Below are 27,702 nucleotides of genomic sequence, written 5' to 3' on the forward strand. Positions count from 1 at the left end.
AACACCGAAGTTTTCATAGTTATGATTCTTCACTCTTGCAGCCAACTTTGAAATTACCACAAAAAATTAGCAAATTCTCTTTTCAAGAACTGCACAAACTTGATTTCATTAAGGTAAAATATAAAAACCACATCCAAACTTAATACAAAATTAAAATTGAAAAGTCATATTCTCTCCTGAAAAATCCAATAGATCTGTTCTAAAACTCCACACCACTTGAAGAAAAGTGAAAATATAAAGGTGAAAATTTTATTAAAAGTTCATGTTAGATGAAAATATCCTAACTTTGAGTGATAGAAATCTATTTTGAAAATGCAAACTGCCACCCTGATATGAAGGCCAAGAGCACAGGTCTGCGATGTCAGCTCTCCCTGCTACCATAGAAGATTCACAGTCTCTTTTCCATCTGTATGAAGTCCACACCCTTTGAAGCAGATTTTTAAAACATTTAATACATTGTAAGATTGTAAAATGGAGTATTTTACATATCCCAGTTTTATTGTTGGATTAATAGTTTTTTTGTATTTTAGCTTGGCTTTCTTGACACCTTTTGCCCAAGTCCAAAGCATGTTAATGTGACCTTCAATGTTACAAGTGAAGTACTCTTGTGAAAAGAAAACAAGCGCTTTCCTAAAAACGAGCTTATGTAATTTTCTTTGCACAATGGAGAATAATAGCATTTCAGTGTTGCTAAAGAAATTAAAATTGCCAGAAGATGGATTTAGAGTAAAAGGGAACTGCCCCTCAACACATCAAATGCATTGTGGAAGCAACAGTTCAGAAGTATAAACAAACATCAAATGGACCCATGTGTCTACCAGCCACCTTATCTTGAATACAACAGGCAATGAGAAAAAGCAATTAATTCTTTTCTGTTGCTGCAATGAGTGCATGGCTAGCTCTGGTTGTTGGACACTACCTTGAGCTGTAAGAATTCAATTGTTTATTCCTGCTTGCACATGCTAATAAAAAAACCAAGAGTACATAAAAAGTTTGGTAACAACATTCTGCCCACCTGCCGCAATGGTTCACAATAAAACAGCACCACATCTCTCTCTTTAAGAACATTTGGTAAGACCCCACGTTTAAGAAAAACTTCAAATACTGACCATAAATGTGTCTATAGCAACATTTCAAGCATGACAACAGAACAATGATATAGTTTATGATGCCACATAAACAAAAATACAATCCAAAGAACACATGAACAAAACATGATGTTTTCATGTGCATTTAACTCCCAGATGCAGGAATGACATTTGAAGTCACATGCATGCCCAGCTAGAAATCATGTTGCTTCTTTTTAGGGAGTAGCTATGTTAGACTAAAAATATTTGTATGATTTCCTTGGCTGGTGCAGAAAGTACACAATGTTGAGTCAACACAGCAAAACAAGACATCCTTCCAATATCAGACAATCCTCTGACAGTGCAATAGTACCCCTAAGAAAGATCTGGGGTTACAAGTGTGGAGACAATTCCAGAATCATCATTCTTTGTCTTTTAACATTTCCTTTTTCAATTAATTCCCTATCATAGTTTTTCTGAAGACAATGACTGATATGAGAAACCATGAGTAAAAGGGAAAACAACAAAAACTGTAAATGAAGTAATGTAAAATATCAAAATAGTTATCAGATTTCCTGAAAATCCAAAACTAAAGGATGAAAGTTATCAGGTAGATAAAATTGAGTCCCAATTAAAACTAACATGAGACCGGATCACAGTAATAGGTCTTGCATTACCATAGAAACAAAACATTTACAGATAAATATAATTGGAATGTAACATTTTCTCAACAAGTTACAAGTATGAGAGAGCTCTTTCTTCATTTGCAATATAGAAATGGGTATATTCTATCCTTTCCTAGTTTGTCTTTTTTCTTTTTTTAACAGCAATTTTGTGTCAAAGTTTGAACTTCTTAAAAACAAGTTATTTATGTTGAGCTTGTCTGCAGATCAATGAATCAAAATACAAAAGAGCAATCCATAGATAAAAAAATGCTGTATATTGGAAAAAGCAGGGTTATACTGAATGAGCTTAATATGAAGAATTCTATATATCACATGAAGTACAAAAGAAATAAAGCATACAAGAGCCATTATATTGTTTATATTACAACTTAAATTAACCTTTCCCTTTATTATCAGAGATCCTTTTCTAAAACATAGAATACAAAAGAGGACCTAAAGTTTTTACCTGATATTTTGAATAAGGTTTTGATATTTGGCCAATATCAGATTAGCTAATACAATATTGTTTCTACAAAGGTAGCAACTTAAATCACATTGCAGGAGTTGTGCGAGGATTTCACACCTTAGCAATTTTGTCGAAATGAGTTAAGACTTCTGTTTAAGGATATCTCTTCACCCAACAGAAGAAATAATTACAAAACAGATGTGCCCTCTTTCTAAGTAATATAATGGCCTTTTTGAGATCACAGTTGTATTACAATGTATTTATAAATACCTATCTTTAAAAAATGATTTAATTTCACACTAGCCTAAAAGATTCCAAGCCAAAGTATTAAGCAGAGTAACTGTATATTGTTCTTGTGAAAAATAATTTTGCATTTTAAATTGCTGTATAAGGATTCAATGTGCAAACCCCTTAGAGTCGGCAGATTTCACTTGGCATGGGAAGGATACTAAAATGGGTCTCTGACTAAATAATTTTCCGAAGTACAAAATACTATCTTTTACTGTAAAATTACAAAAATATGACTGATTTGTAACAGTAATCATCCAATGAGAATTTTTTAAAACCAGCTATATGCTAATACATTGAATTTATGCTTTATTTTATAGCTTATTCCTCCTCACACTATGAGAAACTACACAATGCAATGAAATTCTGTTCCTTTTGAAGTCAATAGCCAGGTGTGACTGACTACAGAATGCCAGAACTTCTTGTCTGTCTAAACTATATTGGTTAGCTTATCAGAGCTGAAAGAATGGTGCAAAACGTTATAAACATTTTAAAATTGCACTTTCTGAATTATTCTGATGTTATGCAATGTTTGATTTCATGACTTGTCTGAAATTAAAATGAGTAACATGCAATAAACAAAAAAGTGCTTAGTTGTTTGACTTCTCCAATTCTTTAGGATTTCAATTTTAAGATGAAGTGGGGAACAAGAACTTACCTACTTGGTACTTTGGGTAATAAGGTGCCATTTGTCCACTACTGCATGATTGTCTCTTATGCCTTTTTCTTAAATTTGTATCAGTGGCCTCCCATTGTGGACTTTTCCTTTTGTTTATTCTAGTAAGACCTTCAGAACTACCAGCAGGATTATCGTCCTGGTTTACACCACTACTTAATTTTCTGCTGTGAAACTGGCCATCCAGCTTTTCAATCCCTTTAGAAGAATTAGATCCTTTAGATGTTTCCACTTCATTTTCTTGTTTCTTTAATGTATTTCGTTTAGTAGAATGGGACCTTAAAAGAGGATGCCTTTTTTCTTCCATAAAGGCCCGAGTGCTTTTACTGTCGACAGCTTCAGGAGAATAAATGACATTATTTAAATTAAATGAATTGTGCTGCTCAATATGGTTGATTTTTCTCAGAAATATCCTACAGTCTTTAAAGGTTTTGGCTTTCCAAGTATTTTGAAACAGTTTATCTTGGCTTTGTTCTTTTCTAACATTTTGCTGGCAATGAATTGTTCCATTTGCCTCTGAATGTGACTTAAGTATATTTGCTAAACCAGGATGTGGGTTAAAGTCAGACGATCCCATCATTTGTTCAACAAATCCATCTCTGGTTTCATTTTCAGTTGGCAAGAGGCTATTCTGAGACTCTACCAAAGTCTGAGTGGGCTGGATTTCTACTGTATTTTTCTCCTGCAGCTTGGGTGTTTCATCATTGGTTTCCCCACTTGTACTCTTAAACAATTGGCTTTGGCAAAATAACTGCAGATTTTTCTTTTTTGATTTCCAGCCTCCAGGAGCCTGATTATAGAGCTTTTTTGTTTGTCCCCACCTATCACGCTGCAACTTCTTAAATTCATTTCTTTTTAATCTGGCTAAAGTGAAATTACTTTTCATGCTTAAGACTGGAGATCTCACCATGTTATGTAACATTTGCAATTTCCCTGCTGGTTTTGAAGGAGAGGATAGTGCAAACTTTTTAAAGTGCTTTCTGAAAGGGCAAGTGCTAGGATCAGATTGTTTCGTTTCCATCTTTATCTCTTTAGTACTAACTACCTCTAAGGGATTGCGAGCATTTGCCTTTCTCACAAGAGAGAGAGACTGTGTTTCTGTAGTTTGCATAAACCAGGTGCAGAGTTCATTCATATTACACTTTTTCTGGAACAGCATTTTTATAGGTGATGTTTCAAGTCCTACAAGGCAGGAGTCTAAAGGGTCTGACATTTCAGCATTATAGTCTTGTTCAATGGGATCCCTTTTCTCACATACACATTTGTCAAACTCACTTCCCCCCACTCTCAACCAGGTATTAGTCATCTGTTCAAATCTATTGTTTAGTTCTTCCAACAAGGTGTCACTTGAAGTGGAAGTAGGCCACCACCTGAGAGAGGGATTTGACGAAAAAATGGGATCTGATGATACCTCATTAATGGGTCCGAATCCACCATCCTTAAGATCCTTTTTAGCATTTCCTGGATTTCTCTGTTCTGAGGTATCTCTGGATGCTGTGCACTGATTGGATTGTGTAAGTTTTTCCTTTCGCTCTTTAGCTTTTTTCAAATGGAGTTTGTAAGATTTATGTAGTAAGGCACTTCTACAAGTAAATGGACTAGAAGATGCTAATGAATGCAAAAAATGCAGTGAAGGTTTTCTGTCTCTAGCAGAGTGTCTCGATGGAATTTCACGTTTTCTTGACACTGTTGTAGTAACACTGTGTGACCCATCCTCTCTAGAATCTTTCTGCATGTTCTTTACTTGACCCATATTATTGCACAGTTGATTTTTTCTTTCCTGTGGTATGTTTTTTTCTAACACATTCTGCTGTTGTAAAGGAGGCAAACCATTGCTGATGCTCACTTTTCTTTCCTGAGGTGAAAGTCTGCTGACAGTCACTGATATGCCGGAAATTTTTACTTTTGCTGGCCTGCCAGGTTTTCGAACAGTGGTTAATGGTTTCTTAATCTGCCGTATAACATTGCTGCAAGGAGGTGCTGATGCCAGATTGCCCTTGATAGGCCTGACATAGTCATAACCAGAGACCTCCTTTTCAGCAGAAAGATTCTGGAAGGCTTTTACTGTTTCAGTCAAAGCATTTCCAGTTTCTGCATTGTGCCTTGCTTTGCTGGGATCATTGGCAAAATTAGAATCAATATGTTGTGTGGGCAGAATGCTGATGAGATTTAGATTACCTTCAGAAACGTGTCTCTTAGTTCTTCTTGACCTTCCAAAAACAACTGTTACAGTAATATTTTTGTTGCTGTTAACTTCTTCCATTGTTGCTGCATCAGACTTGATGTTTTTACCACCACAGCTAAGTTCAGGTCTAGGTTTTGTGCTTCCACTCATGTCTACTTTTGGTTTAGGAGGCCGTCCAATGGGTCTCTTAACCTGCTTAACTACCTGAGGACCTATTTTCTTTGGTCTACCAGGTTTTCTTTTGAAAACTAATTCACTGCTACTGCTTGATTTCTCCACAACTTCATCATTTTTTTTTGAGTCATTTATGTTGATTTGACCAATTGGACAAGAGCTTGTAGCAGCTTCTGCAAAAATGCAGCTTGACCTCTCCTTAGTATCATTTTCACTGCAATCACAACCCTTGACACAGACTGCATGGGAAAGGTCACCTGTGGCCTGTTTATCTAACAAAGCGTTTGTGTGGCCCTGAAACAAACAAAGATCTGTGCTTCCCTTAGAAGATGCAGCTGCAGATGTTAACGTGTATTTGACTCCTTCATGACTGTTAACTTCTGAGACAAACATAAGCTTAATAGGACTAGAGTAGTTTAAGGGAGATGGGATCTCCCCAGCTTCAGAAGTGACATGCAAGTCCCCATTACTGGAAGTTGAACTGCTTGAATTAAAGGTCAGAGATTTCAAAAGGCTGCCATTAATTTCTTGATCTAGAACAGTTTCTTGTGTGTTGGATGCAACACAAATTGCTTTGATTTTACTGCTGCTTGGCACCTGTGAATGTGGAAGGAAGGTTTGTCCTGTGCATCCCATTTCGCTCAGAGTGAAAGGTAAGCCCCTTCTAGTAGCTGGGTTTATAACCTGTTCATAAGCATTATCTTTTAATTTTTGGCTTATTTTGTAACTATCCAACAATGAGTTGCTAGTCTTTCTGGATAAGCTTATTGTATCTTCTAAACGCTCCACAACAACTTGCAGATTTGTGTCTCTCACAATTTTGCTTATATTTATGTCACTGCATCTTTCAGCATGAAGATTTTTATTTATTCTCATTTTTTCCAAACTTTTCAACGACTTTTTTGTACTGGATGACTTTCTAAACATGATATTGTTTGTTACATACACAGAGTACCACCCAGGAGGCACAATGTTACGTTTAGTTCTACCCAGGATTTCATTATTCTCATCCTTCAGAGGAATCGGACCAGTCTCTTTTAAGGTTGCACAATCTCCTTGTGCATTTGGGAGTTTTGCCTGGCTGGCTGCAATAGCACTGTTTTCTGAAAGAACTAAAAAGCTGGAGCTGGTCTGAAAATTAGTAAGAGGTAGATTGAAAGACTCTGTTTGGTGTGCTGGAAAGCACATTGGTTTGGTTTGGCAGTTCACACATGGGTTACTTCCAAGGTGTTGCAAAGTCTTATCCTCTATGACAGTAAAAGTATGTCTTTTATTTGGATGCATTTTATCAATTTTTTTTGTAGATTTTTTTGCATTTCTCTCAGAAATTGACTTTTTTCGTACAAGAGTTTCATCAAGGCTTGCAAGCTCCCTCTTGATTTGCAAGGTCTGTCGTCGAATGACTGGTGAGTCAGGAGAATTATACGTTGCAAATAAAGTTTCCTGACGCTTGCGAAATCTTGTCTGAATAATTTTATTTTCCACTTGTTTATCATGTTGGCGAAGTAATTCCATAAAGCTGTAATCGCTTGCCTTAGCATTATGCAAAAGAGAAGTTATGAAGTCTCCTAACTTGACATCATTTTCTGGTGCCCTGTCACTGCTAGAAAGTTTTACAAGATTTGTGGCTAGATCTGTAGTGTCTATTGATTTCAACTTCTCATTAATGCGGTCCATTAAATCTTGAAAAATGGCAGAATGTTCACCTTTCTCAGAGTTCATACAACCATCATTGCTTTCTTGGTCTGCTGATCCCAGCGCTCCATCTGAATAATCAATCTCTTTTCCTTTGCACGTTTTACCTTCATACTCAAACTCTCCCTTGCTTCCTTCAGCTGGCAAGAGGGATGGAGGCTGGTTGATGGATATTTCAAGCTTGTTGTTGTCTAAAGTTGGGAAGTCCATAACCATTCCTTCCGACAATTCAAATTCTTCACTGTGTACAGGTGATAGTGGAGGTGGCGATGGACTGCGGGATCTGTTTGAATTTTTAATGCTGCTTAAGAGGTCACAGTCCTTAGCTGAATATGTACATGCTGCTGCTTTCACAGAATGCCTGTTATAATTTTGCAACTGGTCAGCACAATAGTTAGGAGAACTACATGCTTTGTTCACCATTGTCTTAATACATCCAATTGCTACAGCTTGGCATGACAAAGAATGGAAATCTTTAATACAAACAGACAGAGGTGGTAAACAAGTGTTTGGCCTTTGATTTTGTAAACAGCACCTTTTTGTCAGCATGTGTCCATTGCAACTGCAAAATGGAACGTGAACATCCTCTTCAGTAAGGGAACTGGGAGTTTCAGAGTGGACCAAATGTGTTTGCTTGCAACTGCAAGCTATAGGAACATTTTCATCCTGTAATAGGAATTTTAACATAGCCAAAGTCTGTTGCCAGTGATATGAACAAAAAGACTCCAAAACTTTGTTTAATGTTGATTTTCCTTTTTCCAAATTAGCTGTTTCCTCTGAATTTGCATCAGCTGTTGAGCTTGAACTGAAAATGAAAACAAATCAAAACAAAATATAAATTACAGTAAAACACCACATCTAATGTTTGTTATAATGGTTAAACTCAACCCTACAAACCTGACATTTACAAAACAGTTCTGGTCTATTTGCAGTATTCAATCATACTTGCAAGTCACTAGCAATGATGTGCATCTTATCAGTGACAGCACTAAACTAGCATTAAGAAAAATAATCATGAGAAAAAATAAAGGCAAAAAGAATAATTTGCAATACAGCTTCTTGAACCTAACTACAATTACAACAACTTTAACTTTCTGGTATTTCCAACTATTTTAACTCTTAATGAAAGAAAATCTCATCAAGAACCTGGCAAGCTTGATATTACTCTCATTTCACTAACTGGAGCACAGAGAAGGTAAATGAGTGAGGTTCAAGGTTGTGGCAGAGGAAAGAATGGATCCATCTCTCCTGAATCCCACTCTTTGATATTTAAATACTCAAGTGTACTGAGTGCTCTTCAGGATACACTTTAAGGTATTTCTAAAGACATTTTTATTTCTGTATTTAAAGAACACTTAACAAGCTAACAGAAAATGGAAAAAAATAGCCTAGTGCTCTTTGCAGGTAAAATATTCCCTTTCAGTTTTAAAAAAAATTGCAATGGTGCATCACAAGCTCTTCATTGCAATACATTAAACACACACGTGTGTGCACACACACAGATTCCTTAAACAGAAAAAGAGATAATCACCACTGAAATAACTAATTTCCAAGATAAAAGCTAATTTTCTTTAAATATCCTTAAAACAGGGTAGGCCTATATTGAAGGATTGCTGAGCAGTTGTTCTCAAATGTATTAACTAAAAAAAAAAAAAAACTTAGAAATACTACTTTAACTATTTAATCAATTTCTTATAAATTATTAAAACTAATGTCACTACTTACCTAATCAATCATTTATACTGAAAAGCTGAAAATTTTCCATGGTAGAAATTAATACAGGTATTTCTTCAATTAAATACAAAATCCTTATGCTGGATAGCAACTATCAAGAGATAGTTAACACCTAATTCAAATGTTTTACTGAAACCAATTGCATGAGCAGAAAATGTTGGAAGAATTCTGTTTTAGAAAAGTATGTATAGTTTAAACATATCACCAAACTCTGAACATGACACTAACTTTTTTCCCTGTTATTATCCCCTGTAATTTTTTTGTATTTAAGCCTGTACTTCAAAAAATTTTCATGCTGATTTTTTTACAACTGTACTGATCAATGAACAAACATATTTAAAATTTAATGTGCTATATTTAAATAGTTACCTATTCATTAATTGAGTCATACCGAAAATTATAAGAATCAATAATAACTTCTAGCTTTGAGTTTCTTACTGGATGCAAACTTGTATTTTTATTGTCCTAGACATACTTTAAAGCTTAGAGCTTAAAACCAGCCAACTGTGCATAATAATTCTTCATGTTTTTTCCTTCTCCTGTAATATTCCATAAGAAATGGTATACATTCAAAATCAGGCATCTAGATGATACTAACTCATAAAGGTGTAAGATAACCATGATGGTATTAGTTGAAGTTGAGATAATATTTAATCTGAAATGATTAAGTCTTAAAAAGAAAAAAATCAAAACCTCTTTGCACTTGCAATCTAAAATAAAACCCACATTATTCAAGGGAATGTCAGTGTCAGGATTTGACTCTTTTTGAAATGCCACTACACTGAGAAAAGTCTGTTACTCCAACAAATTCAGGAGTCACAAGGTATCAAAATCACTGCACTTGTAAGAAGAAAGCTCATTCTAATAGTACAATTAAGGATAAATGGTAATTGCCCTCCCCACCACCATGATTTTAATTAATGTTTTGAAAGGCCAGACTAAAAAAAAAAAAAATTCAACATGCCACTAGGCCTCCATCTTCCATATTCTGTTTGTAAACCAGAGTAAATTTGTTAAGCACTAATTTGCTAAAAAGATAGCTATAGCAGAATCTCTTTTTAGACTGATTTTTTAAACTAGCACCTTTCTATCTGTCCAGACTTGCAAGGTGTGTCTATAGCTTCACTGGAGAGCTTGAACTATAGAGGACCTGTATCCATAACTGCTATTTAAAGTCTGTTCACTGGTGGAAAAAACTTCTGGAGCCTTACAACCTTCTCAGAAGGAGTGACCAAATCATCCACAGGCCTCAAAACTTTTGAATTTGCTATGTGGAGATCAATTTTTGTATAAAGCAATATTCTGATTATCACAGGGATTCTTCTAAAACAATTTCTTTCCTGATTACCTACCCTTGTGTGACATCTATAATCTGCTTTCCCTTAACATGAGTTAGTTTCTAAAGCTGACAGACAACAGACAACTTTCATCTATTCTATTGTGATCGATCTTCTGAGTTCCTACAGACACATGGAGCCCTCACTCAGCCACCACTTGGGAGCAGAGCTTACTACACAAACAAATTCAAGCATTAAAGCAACGTATTTTCCTTGAAGCGTCTCCCTGTAGAGATATCAATATATTTAAACATACTAATTTTGAGTAGCTTTTCCATACAACTATTATAATTATACTTCGGTTTCCTGTAACACCTTCCTATATCTCTTTAAATTTGTGTTGTCACACTGTAGTTCAGCCTATCCTCAGGATAAAAGGCTTAAACAATCATTTCATAGAAGGAAGACCTATCACTTTGACAAACTGCACACTTCCTCCAAACCATACCCAGAAAGATGGCAGGAGAGAGTGGGCAGGAAACTGAGGGGTTGAGAGGTGAGAGGATCAATATGCTGCTACCCTGGCACCTTCTGTATCGCTCAGGACCAAGGTTGAGCATGGAATGATGCTTCCCTTCTGGCAGATAGGGGCACTTAATAACATGGAGTGGGGATGGACTAGAGTCCAAACACGGCACAAAGGCAACAATGTGATAAGGTTAATTCCCAGACTTTCAGTGTATTAAGTTACATATAAAGAAGTAAAACTTGGCCTCCTCCACATCTAAAAACTATCAGGGAAAAGCTCTATGGGAGGACTCCCAAAAGAGAACCTTTCCTTGTTGTCTCAGCCAGAGAGAAGATAGAGCACTCTAGCAAGATCTGTACAGACCAGCAACAGCAACAAAACTGGAACAGAACATAGTTTCAAGTACTCATACAAACAGAATGGAACTACTATAGAAATACAAATCTGTCTTACAGAAATGTTTGTTTTCTGACTTTTATTAAGTAAATAAGTATCTCAAAAAAACCATATACTATTTGTAATTTTTAGCTGCTAACTAAGGGGGGTGTTAGAACAATAATTTTCTGATTTTGTTCTCATTAGTAATTAATCAATTCAGAGAAAAGAAAACATCCTTCCTTAAAGCTACTTTCTGATAAAATTCTCATAGCAAATTAGTCATTATAAGCTTAATTTGTACAGTTCTTGGTCTTATGCCACTGCTAATCAACTTGTGCCTCAAGAATAAGTCAAATAAGTCAGTGTACAGGTTTTTGTTTCTTTCTTTTTTTTTACTGAATGAGCAAATCAATCACACATCAGTGTTGTAAATTTATGTGCAAAAGCATTGAAGTGCTTTACTACAAATTACAACGTAGAAACACGTTAACTAAACAATTAAATTCATACAATCAGATTTAGGAATATAACAACACAAAGAAGAAACAGAATTACAGTACATTTACAACACAAGACAAATACATGGAATTCATTAGAAAATATTGTAATAAATAATTCATGAATTATAGTGCAATTGATTTATGCATAAATATAACTAATTGCCTAAAAATCAGTTGTTAACAAAAATCTGTCAAAAATCAAGGCAGCCACAGAGTTTTACTAAATTACTGCGACAATGGAAATACTGCAATTAAAAAACAAATACAAGTATTTGTACTGTAAACAACTAAAAAAATCAGTCTCACTAAAGTTAATATACAATTTAATATAAAATTGTCATTAGCTACCAGAAATGGTTTAAACAACTTTACTGAGCAGTAGTTCTAAAAACAGAGGCACTGTTTTTTAATATAAAATACTTGAGAAACATTCAAATAAGTAGAAAGCATGTAGGGCTTGCTTTCGCCTTCATTTAAAATTCTGCTGAAACAGGAATTTTCAGAAATTGTCAATTACTAAGTAGTGACTGGTAACTGAATTTATAAAACAGTTCAAAATGTATAATTTAAATGACATTAATGAAATACATAGGGGTTGGGGGAGGAGAATTTACACATTTCCCTGCCTTTCCTTAGTTGTGTAATTAAAATGTTAGCCTAATAATTAGAAACAAATAATTCTGTTCTTTAAACACTTACAGGTTGAGTATCATCTATAAACTATCAAAAAATATTTTAATTACTATTTCTGACCAAAAAATAAATACAAGTACTAAAACGTTGAAAATTAATTATAATATTACATACAAAACTACTGAGTACTGTTAAGTCAATAGTAAAATGATCCCTGATTTTATGAATCCTGTTAAATTTTTGGTCAGGTCATCTTTTAAATGATATAAAAAGAGTACTGTCACTTGCCTTCAATATAAAGTTCTGACTCAAATTTCTAACAATGTCTGAGGAGTAGAAAACATCAGTATGGTACAAATATTAGGCAATGTATTGAAGCCCCAGATTTTTGCAAGTAAAACTGTATAAAGACAGATGTTGAAACTTTTAATGCAGTTTTTTTAGTTGCATTTTTCACTGGGGATTTATTCACAAATCAATCCTTCTGGCCCTCACAAAATATGGCTTAATTCTTTTAAAATGAAAGATGACCCTGACATCTGCTGTTCTGCGAACTCCTTACCAGGTACAGTTCTGCTAAAAATCATAGAATCACAGATTAAGCTGAGTTGGAAGGGACCCACCAGGATCACTGAGTCCAACTCCTGACCCTGCACAGGACACCCCAAGAATCATCATGTGCCTGAGAGATTCGTTCTGTAATATGCAAGTAAACCTTAATGACTGAAGAAGATTCAGTATAGATCTGAGAGACCAAGGAACTGAGATAGTGGTTGTGCAGTTTCAGAGGATTATTCTGTTCTAAAGTGGATGTTGCCATTTTTTAGTAGTGTTAATAGATGCGGGTTGGATTTTGCCACCAGTATTGCAGTATGCTCTCCACTGAAATTAATGGCAAGTCTATATAGAAATGAAATTACCTGATGGGGCCCATATGTATCTAAAGTCCTATTTAATTTCTACAATTAACCCATACACATGGAAATTTAAGTGGGGGGAAAAAGCATGTGCATGTACACCATGTGCATAAAAGTTGGAGTCTTTTTTTATGCCAAATTAGATACATAGAGAAAAAATTACATGTTGAGAGGAAAAGGGCATTGATGTTCAGTAGTGAATATATGAAGCAAGCCCCCATTCATACGTAGACATATAATTTTCATATTACATAAAAAAATTAAGTGTGATAAAAAGTCCAATGTGAATACTTTGAAATTCATGTAAAAACTGCAATATGAAGGTAATTGGTCTCCCTTAAATTCTATTAAAAGTTACGTATTTAAAATGAACTGTCTAACTTCTAACTACCAAATTTATAAAGAATTTATATTATTGAAAGTTCAAAACAGCTTCACTGTTTCATATTTGTATTTCTATCAAGACCCTGAACTGCAAATTTGGTTATTAGCAAGATGATAATGTAACTTGGTATTCATTTTGATAAACTGAAAATGTTTTGAAATGTCACAGCAGCAAATACATTACAGTTACAGTGAGGTTTTTCAATAGGAGTGTGACACAATCCTTAAATAAATTTTAAGTAGTCATAACATCAACTAACCAGCACGTTTAAACAAAAAAACAAACAAATCCAAACCATTCTCAAGCTCATTCTGTGCACAGTATGAACATGCTCTAAGTTGCATTCCAACTTTCTTTTTAAACCTTACAAGTTACCTTAATTGTCAAACTAAAAAGGTAAATTATGTTAAAGTTTAAATTATTTTATGCTCTTAGTATTCCATCTTATTTCATATTTAATAATTCTATAACTACAGTAATTTCTCAGATTTCATAATTGTACACTTTGTAAACACCAATTTCTTTCTAAACCAACAACAAAATTTTCTTAAAATGATAAAAAAATGCAGTTTATGCCTGCTAAACACACATTTTTGTAATGAAATGTTTTTCTTACTTGTATTGGATATTTAAATAACGAACTTTTTTTCTTTCACAGAATGTACTATATCCTACTAATACTTCACAAATTCACTTCCTTGTGAGGAACTATCTTTTTTTTTTTAAATCCCTTGCTGTGTATAATCTGAGTTACTTACAATTTATTGCAAGTATTCTGTGAACTATAAAAGTCTGCTAACCCTTGGTTGTGTATTTCCATAATAAGATGGATAATTGAATGGGTAAAGTGGTTCTCCACCAATTAAAAATTATGCTTCACATGACAAATACTTGTTTTCCCAAAACATCTTTATGCTAGTGACTACTAAATAAAACCTGAATCTTTTCACCTATTTATACATGGATTATATTAAATACACACTATCAGAATTAAGTGAGCAACTCTATAATTCTGTCCACAGTGAAAACCCTGAATATAACTATTTTTCAAAAGGCATGTATGTGGTTTTTGAACTGTATAATTTCATGTCTTCTGTCAGAGTGAGCATATGTATTTCTCACATAGTGTGTGTATACAGACATACATACACACACACAAAACAATTTGCTAACAATTATTCTACACAGGCTTGCTACTATTTTTGCAGCTGCCAGTCCCTGAATCTGTCATATTAAATAAGCCAGTATCTGGTAAACGGAGTTTCTTCTTCGGTGGAGTCTTCAATGTTCCAGATCTTTCTTTTACTTTATATTCTAAAGTGCTGTGAGGTACCCCATAAATTCCTTGTGCTTTGGAAACACTCATTTTCCCACTCATTACCATTGCAATTGCTTCTTCCATTATTTCATGGTCATACTGCCGATAGCGGCCACGTTTTTTCCTTGGTTGCTTATTATCTTTACGATCCAAACTATCTTCTGTATTTTCTGAGGTTCCATCTACTGTCCCATTCTTAGCATTAAGACACAAAGGAGAGAGGTCCCCATGCAGAAAGTAGGAGTCAACACTTGAGTGAGTTACAGGTCCAGAACATTCAATTTTGTTCTGTTTAGGGAGGATATTTTTCAATTTTTGAAGAGCTGATCCTTCTAAGACTGAGGAGGTTTTAGAAACGTGGTACATAACATCCAGAAGACCAGCAGTATCAGACTGTGGTTTGGACACAGAACTTATTCTTAGCTGAGGAATTTTTAATTGTACAGTGGGACTTGAAGTTTCATATTGTAGATTTTCACTTTTTTCTTTAAACTGAGTGACCATTCTCTGTAGAGTTAACTGGTGGAGGTAACTGGAAGCTGTTGGGAATTTTAATTCTGAGGTTTCAAGTAGACTGAGTTTACTTTTTTCTGTGCGCTCTGCTTGAGCTCTTGCCCACAAGGCTACTTTTTGTAGGACTGCACAAGTTTCTTTACTGTCTTTAAATGAATAACTATCATTGAAATCTCGAGTTTTATTTTTAAAAGGTGCAGGCTTTCCTGCTGGTAAGGCTTCTAAGTGGAGAAGTAAAGTTTTTTGAGGTATGCCATAAAGTATGCCTGCTTTATTTATGTCCAGTGCTCCAGACTGAATGTCTTTCAAAGCTTTTGAGAGCAAACCATCTGCAAACTCAGCACTTCTTTCCACATAGTCCTCTCTGTTTCTGTGTAGTCTCCTGGATGGATGGAATGAAACGATGGTAAACTGATGTATGAGAGACTCTCACACAGCTATGGAAGGGAAGGGTCCACTCCTTTATTATACTCCTTGCTTCGGTAACATCACTGCTTCTGATACTTTTTAGCCTTTGAGATGTGGTAGTTAAATGATTATCCTAGCAAAATGTTACAGTTCTGGTAGGACAGTGTGTCAAAAATCATACCGTGGCTTCTACAGCAGCCCTTCCAAGAACTTTATATCCTAGCTCAGTATTTGGTAATAGTCTCATGGTCTTGCTATATCCCCTTGTTCACATGCTTGCAGAGCAACACTGTTATAATTTTAATTATACAATTAACGTTCTGTTAAATACCCAAATCCTGAAGGAGTTTTTGTTAGTAGAAACGTGACGTTACCGCTAAACAAGTAATAAAAGAGTCAACCCCCTTATAGAAAATTTGAGCAAAAAGTACATAACTACACACAAACATCCCAGACTTACACAAAACTAGGCTTTCTACAACAAGAAGATAAAGTGCTGTAGTTAACAATCAAGTCCATTTTTCGCAAAATAAGGCAAAATTTTAAAAACTTCTACTCACTATTTACAGCTCACTATTACAAAGCCATCCATTTTCAAACTTTTTCATATCAGCAAATTAATAAAATGCACTTTTACATCATTCAACAAATGCTGCTACTGTAGTCCTATTTGTAATAAGTTATTTGTAAGACGTACAGGTGACAAAAAGGGTCCTGCTATGGCTAGTGGATGGGAGGATGCCAAGATCATAAAATCCAACAAAACAAAGCAATTCACTACTTTTGTGGTAGCTTTCAGCAGATGCAATAATCTTTTCCTTGCTGAATAAAGAAATTTAACCATTTGCCACCACACACCATAGTCAGAACCATGATGCAAATATAAGTATGACGATTAAGAGCTCTCTCTCACACGCTTGCTCTCTCTCTCTCTATTAATGAATATTATAGGTAATAGTCATTTAACTTGTTCATGTTAGTTGAAGAAGATTTTGCATCTAATTATTAACATGGTCATTTTTGTCAAGAATTGAAATTCCCTAAATAAATTCTAAAAGAATTATTTGCATTTTCTTCTACTAGTCTCTTACTTCTACTGTGTTATGTAATCAATTTTCATGTAATTTTTAGTAACATGAACTAAAGTTTGGTGATTGTTCTGATAACTTTTCTTTAAACAGAAAAAAAAGGAAAAAAGACAAATGAAACATATGATATATACATAGACACACACTTATGAGTGACAAAAATTCTTTTGAAAGCAAAATAGGAACCACATGTGTGTGCCAGTATATACAGGTATGTTATGAACATAAAACCTGGCCAAAGAAGAGAAACCTGGATTGTCTTTTTGATAAGCCAAAGAGAGTCCTAAACATTGCTTACCCAGACACTGAGTTTTCAGAACACAAGGGATCATATTTTGGTTCTTCCAACCTTGCGCTTTTCTTTGTAGAGAGATCTAGCACTCCATCCCCTGCAAAGAACGAGTAGTGGTGATAACAGTGGCTTTAAGGAAGACTCAAATTTTTGTCAGAAAATGTAGTTTCACCTATGGCACAATTTTCAAGCAGCTACTTTAGCCTGTAAAATTTCTGACACCTTATTCCATTAACAGTATCAGCCATCACTAAATGATTTTGTGTATTTGATTTGTCACCAAACTTTAGAAATTTGAGAAAAAATAAAAAGTAAACCCATTCAGAAATAATAAAATTTAAAAGAATTTGTATTAACCAAACATGACTGCTTTCCTAAAAAGCACATGTGTCTATATTGCACATTTTACTTCAAGGCAACCAAAACAATGCACTTGATATCACAATTATTATTTATATTTACTTACTGCAAACAAACACACAATTCTGATGCTGAAGTTCAACTTGACATAAATCCTAAGCTTACAGGATAATTCAAGCTAATAAGGATCTCAGGAGGCCCCCAGACCAACCTCCTGCTCCGAGCAGGGTCAGCAATGACACCAGACCAGGTTACTGGATGAGCAGGTACCAGTAACTGGATAACTTCCCAGTATCCAGTAACTTCCCCGTGACTGGGAAAAGAGCTTGAGCCCAATACAGAGTTCTAACACTTTAACTATACATACTCCTCCTGCTACCTCCACATATATGCAATAATATTAGAAATTAGAAAAAAGAAAAACCTAAAGTGGGGTGGGAGTCTGCTCTGTCAAGTCACTAGTAAATGTTAAAATTCAAGATTTATACTTGGCTGTTAAATCTATGAAGTATTGAAACAGAAAAACATACTTTTAAAAAAATCAGTATACTTAAAACATTAACAGTTAAAATACTCCTTTTAATTAAAAAAAAAAAATCAATGGCATTTAAATTATAGTTAAATCCCCTAAATATATATTTAATTTCATACCTTTCTTCCTTGGTTCTCTGTTTCAAACTTGGGCTGTTTTGTGTGCCTGAGCTCTGCGAATTCAATTTTGAGTTTCAACATGTAGCTCAACATTCAACTCTATAATCAGCTTTATACTACCCCTTATTGCATTTGCAGTGTCATTTCCATGTTTCAGTACCTATTATTTCAGTACCTATTTCTATTATTTAAGCATCAATTATTTCTAAAATATCAATCAATTTCACATACTTTCCCACAGTCTCAGAAGCATACAATGGTTGAAGCATCCAAATGCCAACAGTGAAACAAGAAGTCAAGAAAATGGTTTGGGTAGCTCTCCTTTATACCAATAAAGCAAAGAAATAGATTTCTGTATAATAATCAAATCCAGATTTTTGTTTTTGGACTGCTTTTTGACTGTTTTTCCACAGCTCTTTTGTACTATTTGAAGGAGGTCAAAGAGAGAAAAGGTAACATCATAACTCAGCAATAGGGGACGAATATATATAAGTATGCCCCTTGTCAAGGGTGCTTCTTTCCACCTGAATACATTCCTTTCAAAATCTTAAAGTCAGAGAAAAGACTAATGCTAATCAGCCTTCCTGATGCACTGATATTGCAGAAGAAAAAGCCAATTAAGAACACTACAGACAAATTCTACATGGACATTTTGGCCTACCCAGGAATATCCAAGCTGAACCCAAAGCCCCTGAGTCCTGTGGAACAGATTTCACCTGCTGTGCTCTGTCAGTCGCACAAAGTAAATCTCCCTCTCTTAAGTGCTTGTGCGCTCTCCCTTTCTCCATCTTCAATTGGCACTCATAGGCATCACAGAAAAGTTTAAAAGACATCACTGGGAAAAAAACTACTACAAAGTTGACAACATATCAAGCAACAGAAAGCTAATTGTCTCTCCACCAATCTACAAAAAAAAAAAAAACCCCAAAAACCCACCAAAAACCAAAAACCTAGGCAAAGTTAGCAGCTAGCAAGATTTTTAGTAAAAGAAAGAGCCCCAACAAATCAACAAAATCCAAAGGCTCTTGTAAGATTTCATAATGAAAATAATTTTTGTTCTCAATCTTTCAGAACTGGCTTTGACAACACCAGGCTAGCAATCAGTTGAAAAATGACTAAAAGAACACAGTAGTGAAAATTCAGCTTCCTGAATAAAAAAATGAGATATATTTTCAGCCTCTAAAGGATGCGCAGAACTGATGGAATTTGAGGTTCAAGACATTTGGTTCTTCCAACACAGCAAATTCAAATTCATTAAGTACGTAACACCTCCCTGAAAATAATGCTTTATGGGAAGATGATACCCAGTAAAGAGAACCATAGAAGAAATTTGATATACATGCAAAATACCAGATAGAGTCACTGGATCACAGATTTTTTTTTTTTTTTTAGTAATTTCAGTTGAACTTTTAAAAAAAGCAAACCAATCAATCAAGAAAAAAAAAACACTAAAAAAACCCCACCAAATCCTTCAATAAACAACCCTCACAAAAACCCACCTCAAACTGGTAGGAAAATGAGAGCATTTGCTGTAAAGCTCTAAGACACAGTGAAATCCCACGTAATAAAATGAATGCATATACACAGTTGAGATGTTCACTTTGGAACATCAGGTACAAAAAGTTTGCAAAGAGGCATCCTACAGGTGGACTATGAATCTTGGAAGGTTGTTACTTGCAAGATAGGGATAGTCTTCTCTAAACTGAGCCAGAACTTTCTATTATTTCTTACAAATCCATCAAAACAGGTATTAGAGCAAGAATTCTGGACAGGAACTGAATTGTATCAGGAACAGAAAAACCACCCTGTAAGGTGGTTTTAATAAAAGCTATGAAATTACTTCCACTCTTCAGGTGAAGCCATGACTACTAAGAAATGATTCTTCATTAAAAAAAGTATAAAACATTGGATAATATAGAAAAATACATTAGATGTTTTTCAGGTTTGCTACTCATGGTCTTCTAATGCAGCTATTTCTATGCAAATTGAATTATTCTTATCTTCAAAGGAATGGTTCAACCTCCGGCCTTTGATTCTCAGGACAAGATCATCAGGTGCACCAATACCAAGATGAAACTAAGTGTGATCAAAGTTCATTTCCAAAATAATCAGGACCACAATCCCTTGAAACTCCTCCAGACTAGTGATTTCAGGGAAGGAGGGAGGGGAAGGGGAAGCAACAGAAACCAGGTCAGCCTTCAGTTCCCACAACTGGTATTTGATTTCTCAACTGATTTTTTTTCTGGGTTTCAGGAAATCTCTCAGTAGCTATTATGAACTGTCTTAGTAGATCAGATAACCCACACTACTCAGTCCTCAGCCTCCAAGGCAGGGGAGCACTCCACTCCTACTCTGGAAGAGCATCAGCCTGGCTACTACCTGCGGCTCTTTGCTCCCCTAGCAGCTGCTGCTGTTGGCTTAGGGATCTCAGGGATTTATCCCTGCCTACTCTAGCTTTAGTTTCTGGCCTTGTTTCTGTTAGCTGTGAAATCTAAGGCCCTTTGTGAACCCAGTGACCCATGACCTCCTGTCACAGCAGTTCCCATGTTTAAGAACAGTTGAGCAAAACCTGCCCATTACCTGTCTCTTCCTCTAAGAATTTTCATAGAGTTTTACCTAGTTTTAATACAGTGAGATTTAGTAAATAACAACTCTCCCTTTACCTTATCCATCCACAGGACAATGGGTTTTGTAGCAACAAGACAACATTCTTGTTTTCAGTACTTTTCCTGATGGTGCCTTGCCTTTTGATGGCTATTTTCTGTGCTTCTGAACACAGAGTTTTCAGGAAACTGTCAATAGGAACACCAAAGCCTTTTATTAATTCTTAACTACCACTTTGAGTAGCCCTTTTTGACTTGAAGTGCTATTTAGTAACATAAAAGAATGCCAGATGAAAAGTATATGGCCATACCTAGGGCGATCAGGGCCCAGTCCTGGCAGTATCTGCGAGGACAAGCCAGGGGCTGCCCTGTGCTGGACACCAATAGCCGGCTCCCAGATCTGCTGCAGCACACAGCTGAGTCCAGCAGCCACTTGGGCAGAAACTCTGGAGAACTATATTTAAGAAAGGGGGAAAAGTGCCAGATGGACACAAAAAATGGGAATAAAAAGAATAAGAAAATATCAGAGGTAAGTCCAGCAGCAGGTACAGACTGTGGACAGCCCACACCCAATCCCCTTGAACTACAGGGATGGAGGTGGTGGTCGTGGTCACAAGTGGACCTGGAGCAAAGCTGAGCCTGGCAAAAGAGGGAGGAAAAGGCAGTGTTTTTTTGTTTCTACTGCCTGAATTAGTAATGAAAAAAATATATTTTAAGAAATATTCAAATTATTTTCCCCGAAGTCTGTTTAGCACATGATGGCGACTGGTAGCAAGCAGTAACCATATCCTTAACTCATAAGCTCTCCCTTCTGCACTTCCCATTTTCTCCCCTGTGCTATGGTGAGAGAAGTAAGCAAGCAAGCATCTGACAAGGAGCTTGGCTGTCACCATAGCAGCCAGCAAAGAAAAACACCTACTCCCCTCAAAAATGTAGCTTTTCAGGGGGACTTTCTCATGCAAAAGTATTAAACTGTTTCTTGAATATATTTACAGCGCATACAATTTTTCTTGGGAACATACCATGTGTATCTTCAAAATGCATAGTATTTTCACCAATACATATATTTAAACCAGGATATTAAGAAAAAGAAGTTAATTTTCAGTAAAGTTTGGAATTCTTTCAATACACTGCCAGCTATCTTTTGATGTCTTCCAGTCTATGATGGCTCAATGAAACAAGGGAATTATGAAAGTTTTCTTGCATGTTTTGGCTACGTTTACACATTATCAGTGTGTGGTTCTGGATATCTCGGTTCCAGAAAATCCAGAAACAAGAAAAAGCTTGTGCAGCTAAACCTGCAGATTATATATTGGTACTGCTTCTACTTCTGACTCTTAAAGTCACTTTGCTTAGAAGCTTGAGAACTATCAACCAAGTGAAAGAAGCCTCTGTATCAAACTTTACTGTTGCTAGGAATATTCCTGAAAGAGCTTAGCCCTGTGACTGCACAAGGAAATAAGTTGCTGCAGGATATTCCAACACTATTTCTTACTCACCATTTCATTCTGTAAGGATGCTGCTTCTTCATTAGCTTAGTTTAGAGGAAAAGCAATATTGCAGAAGCACACAGCAACACCTCACTTTTGCTAGATGCAGTGCATGGAAAATAGATTTTGTTTCACTTTACAGAGTACTCATTATCAAGGCCTGGACAGTAAGTTACATGGATTAGAAAACGGAGCAAGATACAGGTATTTTTGGAGACAGCTGCTGTTAATTGACTGACAGGGAATGATTGCTCATTACCAGCAAGATACACAGGAATGAAAGCACCCTGCTAAATTACCACACTTCCACCTGCAGAGCAAAGTAGAGGATGCTCTGGGACTCCATTACCAGTTAGGGGTCAGCTGGACATACCTGGATGCCAGTGCTTAAACTCATACTCAGTACCAAACGCTGCAGTTCCAGAGGTGCAATGGGTTCACCTTGGCCAGTAGTTAGACCCCAACTCAGCCCCTCTACCACTCCCCATCCTCAGTGGGGGGCAGGAAGAAATAAGATGAAGATCATCAAGATAAAAACAGGGAAAACACTTGTCAATTACCATTACAGGCAAAACAGACTTGAGGAAAATTAATTTATTGCAATTTAAAATAGATTTGGATAATGAGAAAAAGATAAAAATTAAAGCACTTCCCCACTCCTACCTCTTCCCAGGCTCTCAACTTTATTCCCAATCCCTCTATTTTCCCCCATCCCCAGATGGCATAGGCAAGATTGAAAATGAGGGCTAAAGTCAGTAAAATTCTTCTTTACAGCTCCTTCTCCACAGGCCATAGACCCTTCAGGAAACACCCAGATGCTTCAATGTAGGGTGTTCCACAAGCTACAACATGAATAAGTATTTACTCCAGAGGCTGCACTGGAACACATGTTCCACCATGGTCCTTTCCATGTGCTCCATGGAAATATCTACTCTGGTGCCTGGAGCACCTCCCTTCCCCTTTCCCTCACCTCATTGCTCCCAGTGCTGCTTCTGACCCCTCCCTCTGCCTGTCCAGCATTTTTGCACTTTCTTAACCAGCAGCACAATGAGCCCAGCTCCTGTGCCCCCCTTCAGCCTGGCGTGGGTCTGTGGCAGAGCTGCCTGAGCCTCGCACAGGGAATCCACACAAGCTTCTCACAGGTGCCACCCTACAGCCCTCCCCAGCTACAAAACTCCTGCCATGTAAGCCCAAAATATCAGGGCTATCAGGTGTGGAAGTGCCAGACCTAAGGATATTTTGGCTTCAGAGATGGCCTCCAGAGCAAAGTAGGAAGCTTTCTTCAATGCAGAACTTCAGTGGCAGAATCTGCTTTCAGTTCTGAGCTAGTACTTAGCTTGGATCTGCTCACTGCTTCTACTAATGTGGAAAATGAAGCTTACTCCTGCCTCTCAAGCCCAAGAATCACTCTCCTAGTAAAGGAGTAAGATTGTCTATTTAACTAGTTAGATCATTAATTTCAAAGATGACTATTGTAAATACAAACGATGCATAAAGTGAACCAAAACAATTTATACTTGAATTATTATCTGCTTAACAAGGTTTGAATTAAAGATTTCAACTCTGAGGATCCATCAAAGCAATCTGAACTTCCTCCTGCTACTGCCACTTCATTTGGAAATTTTAACAGGAATTACAAATAGCAAAAACCAAAGAGAGTTGCATGACATTTAAAAATATTATTAAGAATGGAACTATGGTACAGCTTTTAGAAGTCTCCCTACCAAAGAAGTACACTATGTTAGAGAATTTACATTTCAAAAAATAATCCAATTAAAAAACCTTCATAATTCCCTACCATAAGCACATGACACTTTATTATAACCAAGCTGTCTTCAGGAAAAGCATAGAACTGAGAGATGAGTGCAATAATATACAGTCCTTGACAAAAGCTAATTGAAATAACTCTTTCATTAATCTTTGCATTTAGAACACAATGCAAATAAAAAGAGCAGGCTGACATTTTAAATCTTGAACTTATTTGCTTGTGTTGCCATCACTACAATAAAAAGTTAAAATAGCTCAAAATTAACATATTCATTGAAAACAGAAAGCACAATACAACTTCCCTGGTAGGTAAGATGTTTAAGCCACCTTTCTCCAACTACAGTCTTATTCCACTATTATTTCTCAATTCAGCATCTCTGAATTTCATCTCTGAACAGCAAGATCATCTAAAGAGCACTCTAGCAAACATGGCAGTCAAAGTCCTGAGACTCTGCAGTGTCTTACATAGTTCAATGTGTAACTTGTACACTGTGTGTGCTGAGCAACTATTTTAGATTTAGGTGTTTCACCCAAGGTGCACAATTCTAAACTTGCTATTTAGCCTTACTACAAGAAAAAATCCAATGACATAAAAAGATTATTTAAATAACTCCATTTCTCTGTATTTTCGATTTTTCTTAGAGAAAGGACCAGTGGATTTCAAGATAAGGGTGGCAGCACAATTTTCCTCCTGTCCCTGCCCTGCCCACCTCCTGCCTTCCCTTTCATTCCTCGAAGATTTATTTGGGCTCAGCAATGACCAGAACCTGCCTTTGGGGACTTTGCTCCTTCATGAACATTTAAGACTAGTCATAAATAATCAGCTGCTGAAGTAAGCAACATGCTATAGTCCTGATATCAGGAAAGTATTTTTTATTGCTCTTGCAAAAGAAATGTGCTTCAACCTGGCCAATTATAAACCTTTAAAATCTGTAATTCATCTGTAGAAAAATTATATCCAACCACAATAGGTATCTTCTCAGGATTTAAACCACTAAGGATTTACTAAAACCTGGCATGAACTGGTTTCCACTGACCATACAGAATAAAAGCAAGAATTCCAGTATTTCTTAATTTTTTTCTGTCAAAGAGAAAAGATGCTTGAAATTTAACCTAGAATAGGTATATTGGTCATGAGGAATCTATCAGAGCTCCCTGCCCCCAAGGATCTCCAATTAAAGACTGAATCATTAGGTACATAGATACCAAATGTACTAATGCACATTAAAATAAACAAACAAACAAAAAACCCAAACAAACTTAGTTCTGGCTTCTTTCAACTTTTTTAGTATGGTACCATACTTTTTAGTATGGTACATACAGGTCAACTTTTCCCTTTGGTCTGCAATATTACAGGATAAGCACAGACCCTGATATCTGTAAAAGACAAAAGCTGCTTTTGCCACTGCTTTCAGTTGCACATGACAGTCACAACCCTTCCTGAAAACTGCTGCTAATCCAAATCTAGCTGAAAGTCCAAATCACTCTTGTGATTATACTGTTATCAGTTTTGGATAGCAATATTCCTTGAGGCAAAGAAATTATTTCCTTTTTGTAAGTGATAGTGAGACAGACTATTTTTCTAGCTTTACTTTAGTTAAGAAAGCTGCACTGATCTGTAATGATTAAGGTATGAAGTAAGGAAAATTTTCTCCCAGATCAATCTTCTCTTCCCATCATTCTAACCAGACCGTATTTAAAGAATCAAAGTGTTCAAGAGCTGAGAGAGACTGAGTGACATTTGCTCCATGAAATCCCAGCATCTTTTTCTCTTTTCTCAGACAGCCATTACTTCAACAAAATTTTGAACCACTGTCACCTGTGACAGCACAGGTGAGAGGACTTAAATTCAGTATTCCAAAACTGAAAAATTCCAATGCCACTTGTTTAACACGGGCACTCGGAAATCAGAATGCTTATACGCTAACACACAATATGAAAAATATTTTTATTTGACATGGACATTTACTTTTCAAGGGAATAAGACACCATAAAATAAATGACAGCAAAACACAGATTATCAGATATAGAAATTTACCTTGCTGAGTATTCTGTTCTTGAGTTCGATTCACAGTGAGGTCTAGAGGGCTATCCTGTTCTTCCTGAAGGGAGTTTTCCGTTTGGTTCATTTGGATACTTTTACACATCAGACTTGGTTCAAATGATGAACCATTTCTGTTCTCTTGAATTTTGCTACTTTTTGAAATGTACTCAATCGCAAACTGACGGATCATTTTTTTCATTAATTCCTGAGCAACTAGGGGAATGTTAGGATCACAGTTCTGAGGAAGATCTAGAAATAAAAAACAGAGGCATCAGATATATTAAGAACCAAAATTATCTACTTTTCTTATAATAAATACTTCATATAAGCACACAAATGTTAAACAAGTACATGTGTAACAAACATATTAATTCAGATCTCTATCAGTTTTTTTTAATGAGCATTCCTAACTGGAAGTCACTTGAAAGAACATTTAGCATAGACCATTAATTCTTACCTTACTCCTCTATCATAGCATGCAAGTAAGAGTATGTGGGGTTGCATTACTTAGGGGACTCAGAATCTGTACTAATGGCAAATGAGTTGAATTTTCATTTACAGACTGCTCATTTTCAGTTTTGAAAATAAAGTATTTTGAATACAAACCATGGAAGTAAAATAAAATATGGATTAATACAGAAAGAAGTTACTTTCAAAGAACAACAACAAAAATAATTTTAGAGTGTAGTTGTAAAGACTAGTTCTCTTCATAACATAGAACAGTTAGACTTTTGAGGAACTGGTCTGAAAAAAAAAAAAAAAAAGGCAAAAAGATTGTGTTCCACTCTTGAGATTATAATCCTCATTGTAGGTTCAGGATTGAAATGTCAGAACTGATATGATGCTACTTGAAATGTCCCATACAATTTGTAGTAATACAAGCAATTGAATACAAACATAAAGTTTAAAGCTTTTATTGTAAAATCTTATGGGATTTTAAGGACATTTTCAAAGTGCGAGAAATAAAACACTTGCAAGAAAAGCTTTATTTCCCATTCTAAACTAACTATATTCTACTTCTGCTTGTGTATGTAACATTTCAATGGAAAAAAGTATCTCATTTTAGAAACAAAACAAAAAAAAAAGGATCAAATGTGATATATATTACTTCATTTTAATGCTACCTATCAGCTAGAAAAAAGTTAAACCTCTTACTAAAAAGCACAGCTGAAAACCATAACTATGAATCACCAAAAAGAATCCTAACAGAAGCAACAGAAAAAATGTAACTTAGCATAAATAATGTAAATAAGAAAGTTAAAGTAAGCTGTGCTACTGCACTGATGACTGCAACACACCATTTCACAGGACAAGTACAACTGGCCATACTCGGAGATCTGTGTTTTCCTTTAAACTGGCAGCACTAGTACTTACTTCATTACCTCACTCCTCCCTTCAACTCTACACATGTCTCCACACAAATATCCTTTTCAATATACTAACCACTGCCCATAGTTCATAGGTAATGAGTGAAACAGTTTTCAATCAAGAAGGGAGAGGGATTTAAAGCAAGTGCGAAAGCAATGAACAAGAATTAGCTTTTAGGTGAGCCTGATTGCCTGGAGGAAATACCAAAGGACATGGCTCCGTAGTTACTGG

At 35.8% G+C, this 27,702-nt stretch overlaps 1 protein-coding gene across 8 annotated transcripts in view; it reads right to left on the reverse strand.

Annotated features, from left to right (window-relative positions):
- Positions 1–27,702, reverse strand: part of LCORL (ligand dependent nuclear receptor corepressor like) — an 80,137-nt gene that overhangs the window by 13,935 nt on the left and 38,500 nt on the right. For 4 of the 8 annotated variants that reach the window (XM_063157695.1, XM_063157697.1, XM_063157696.1 and 1 more), the window contains exons 5-7: positions 26,098–26,352; positions 17,195–17,285; positions 3,145–8,021 (exon numbers count right to left, since the gene is read on the reverse strand). In XM_063157695.1, coding sequence (XP_063013765.1) covers positions 3,145–8,021; positions 17,195–17,285; positions 26,098–26,352 — 5,223 coding nt within the window. Of the gene's footprint in view, positions 1–3,144; positions 8,022–11,499; positions 15,783–17,194; positions 17,286–26,097; positions 26,353–27,702 lie in introns of those variants that run through there. The other 4 variants (XM_063157701.1, XM_063157700.1, XM_063157702.1 and 1 more) reach the window with 4 other exon arrangements.

This window comes from Melospiza melodia, chromosome 5 (assembly GCF_035770615.1).
Source record: "Melospiza melodia melodia isolate bMelMel2 chromosome 5, bMelMel2.pri, whole genome shotgun sequence".
Lineage (NCBI taxonomy): Eukaryota > Metazoa > Chordata > Aves > Passeriformes > Passerellidae > Melospiza > Melospiza melodia.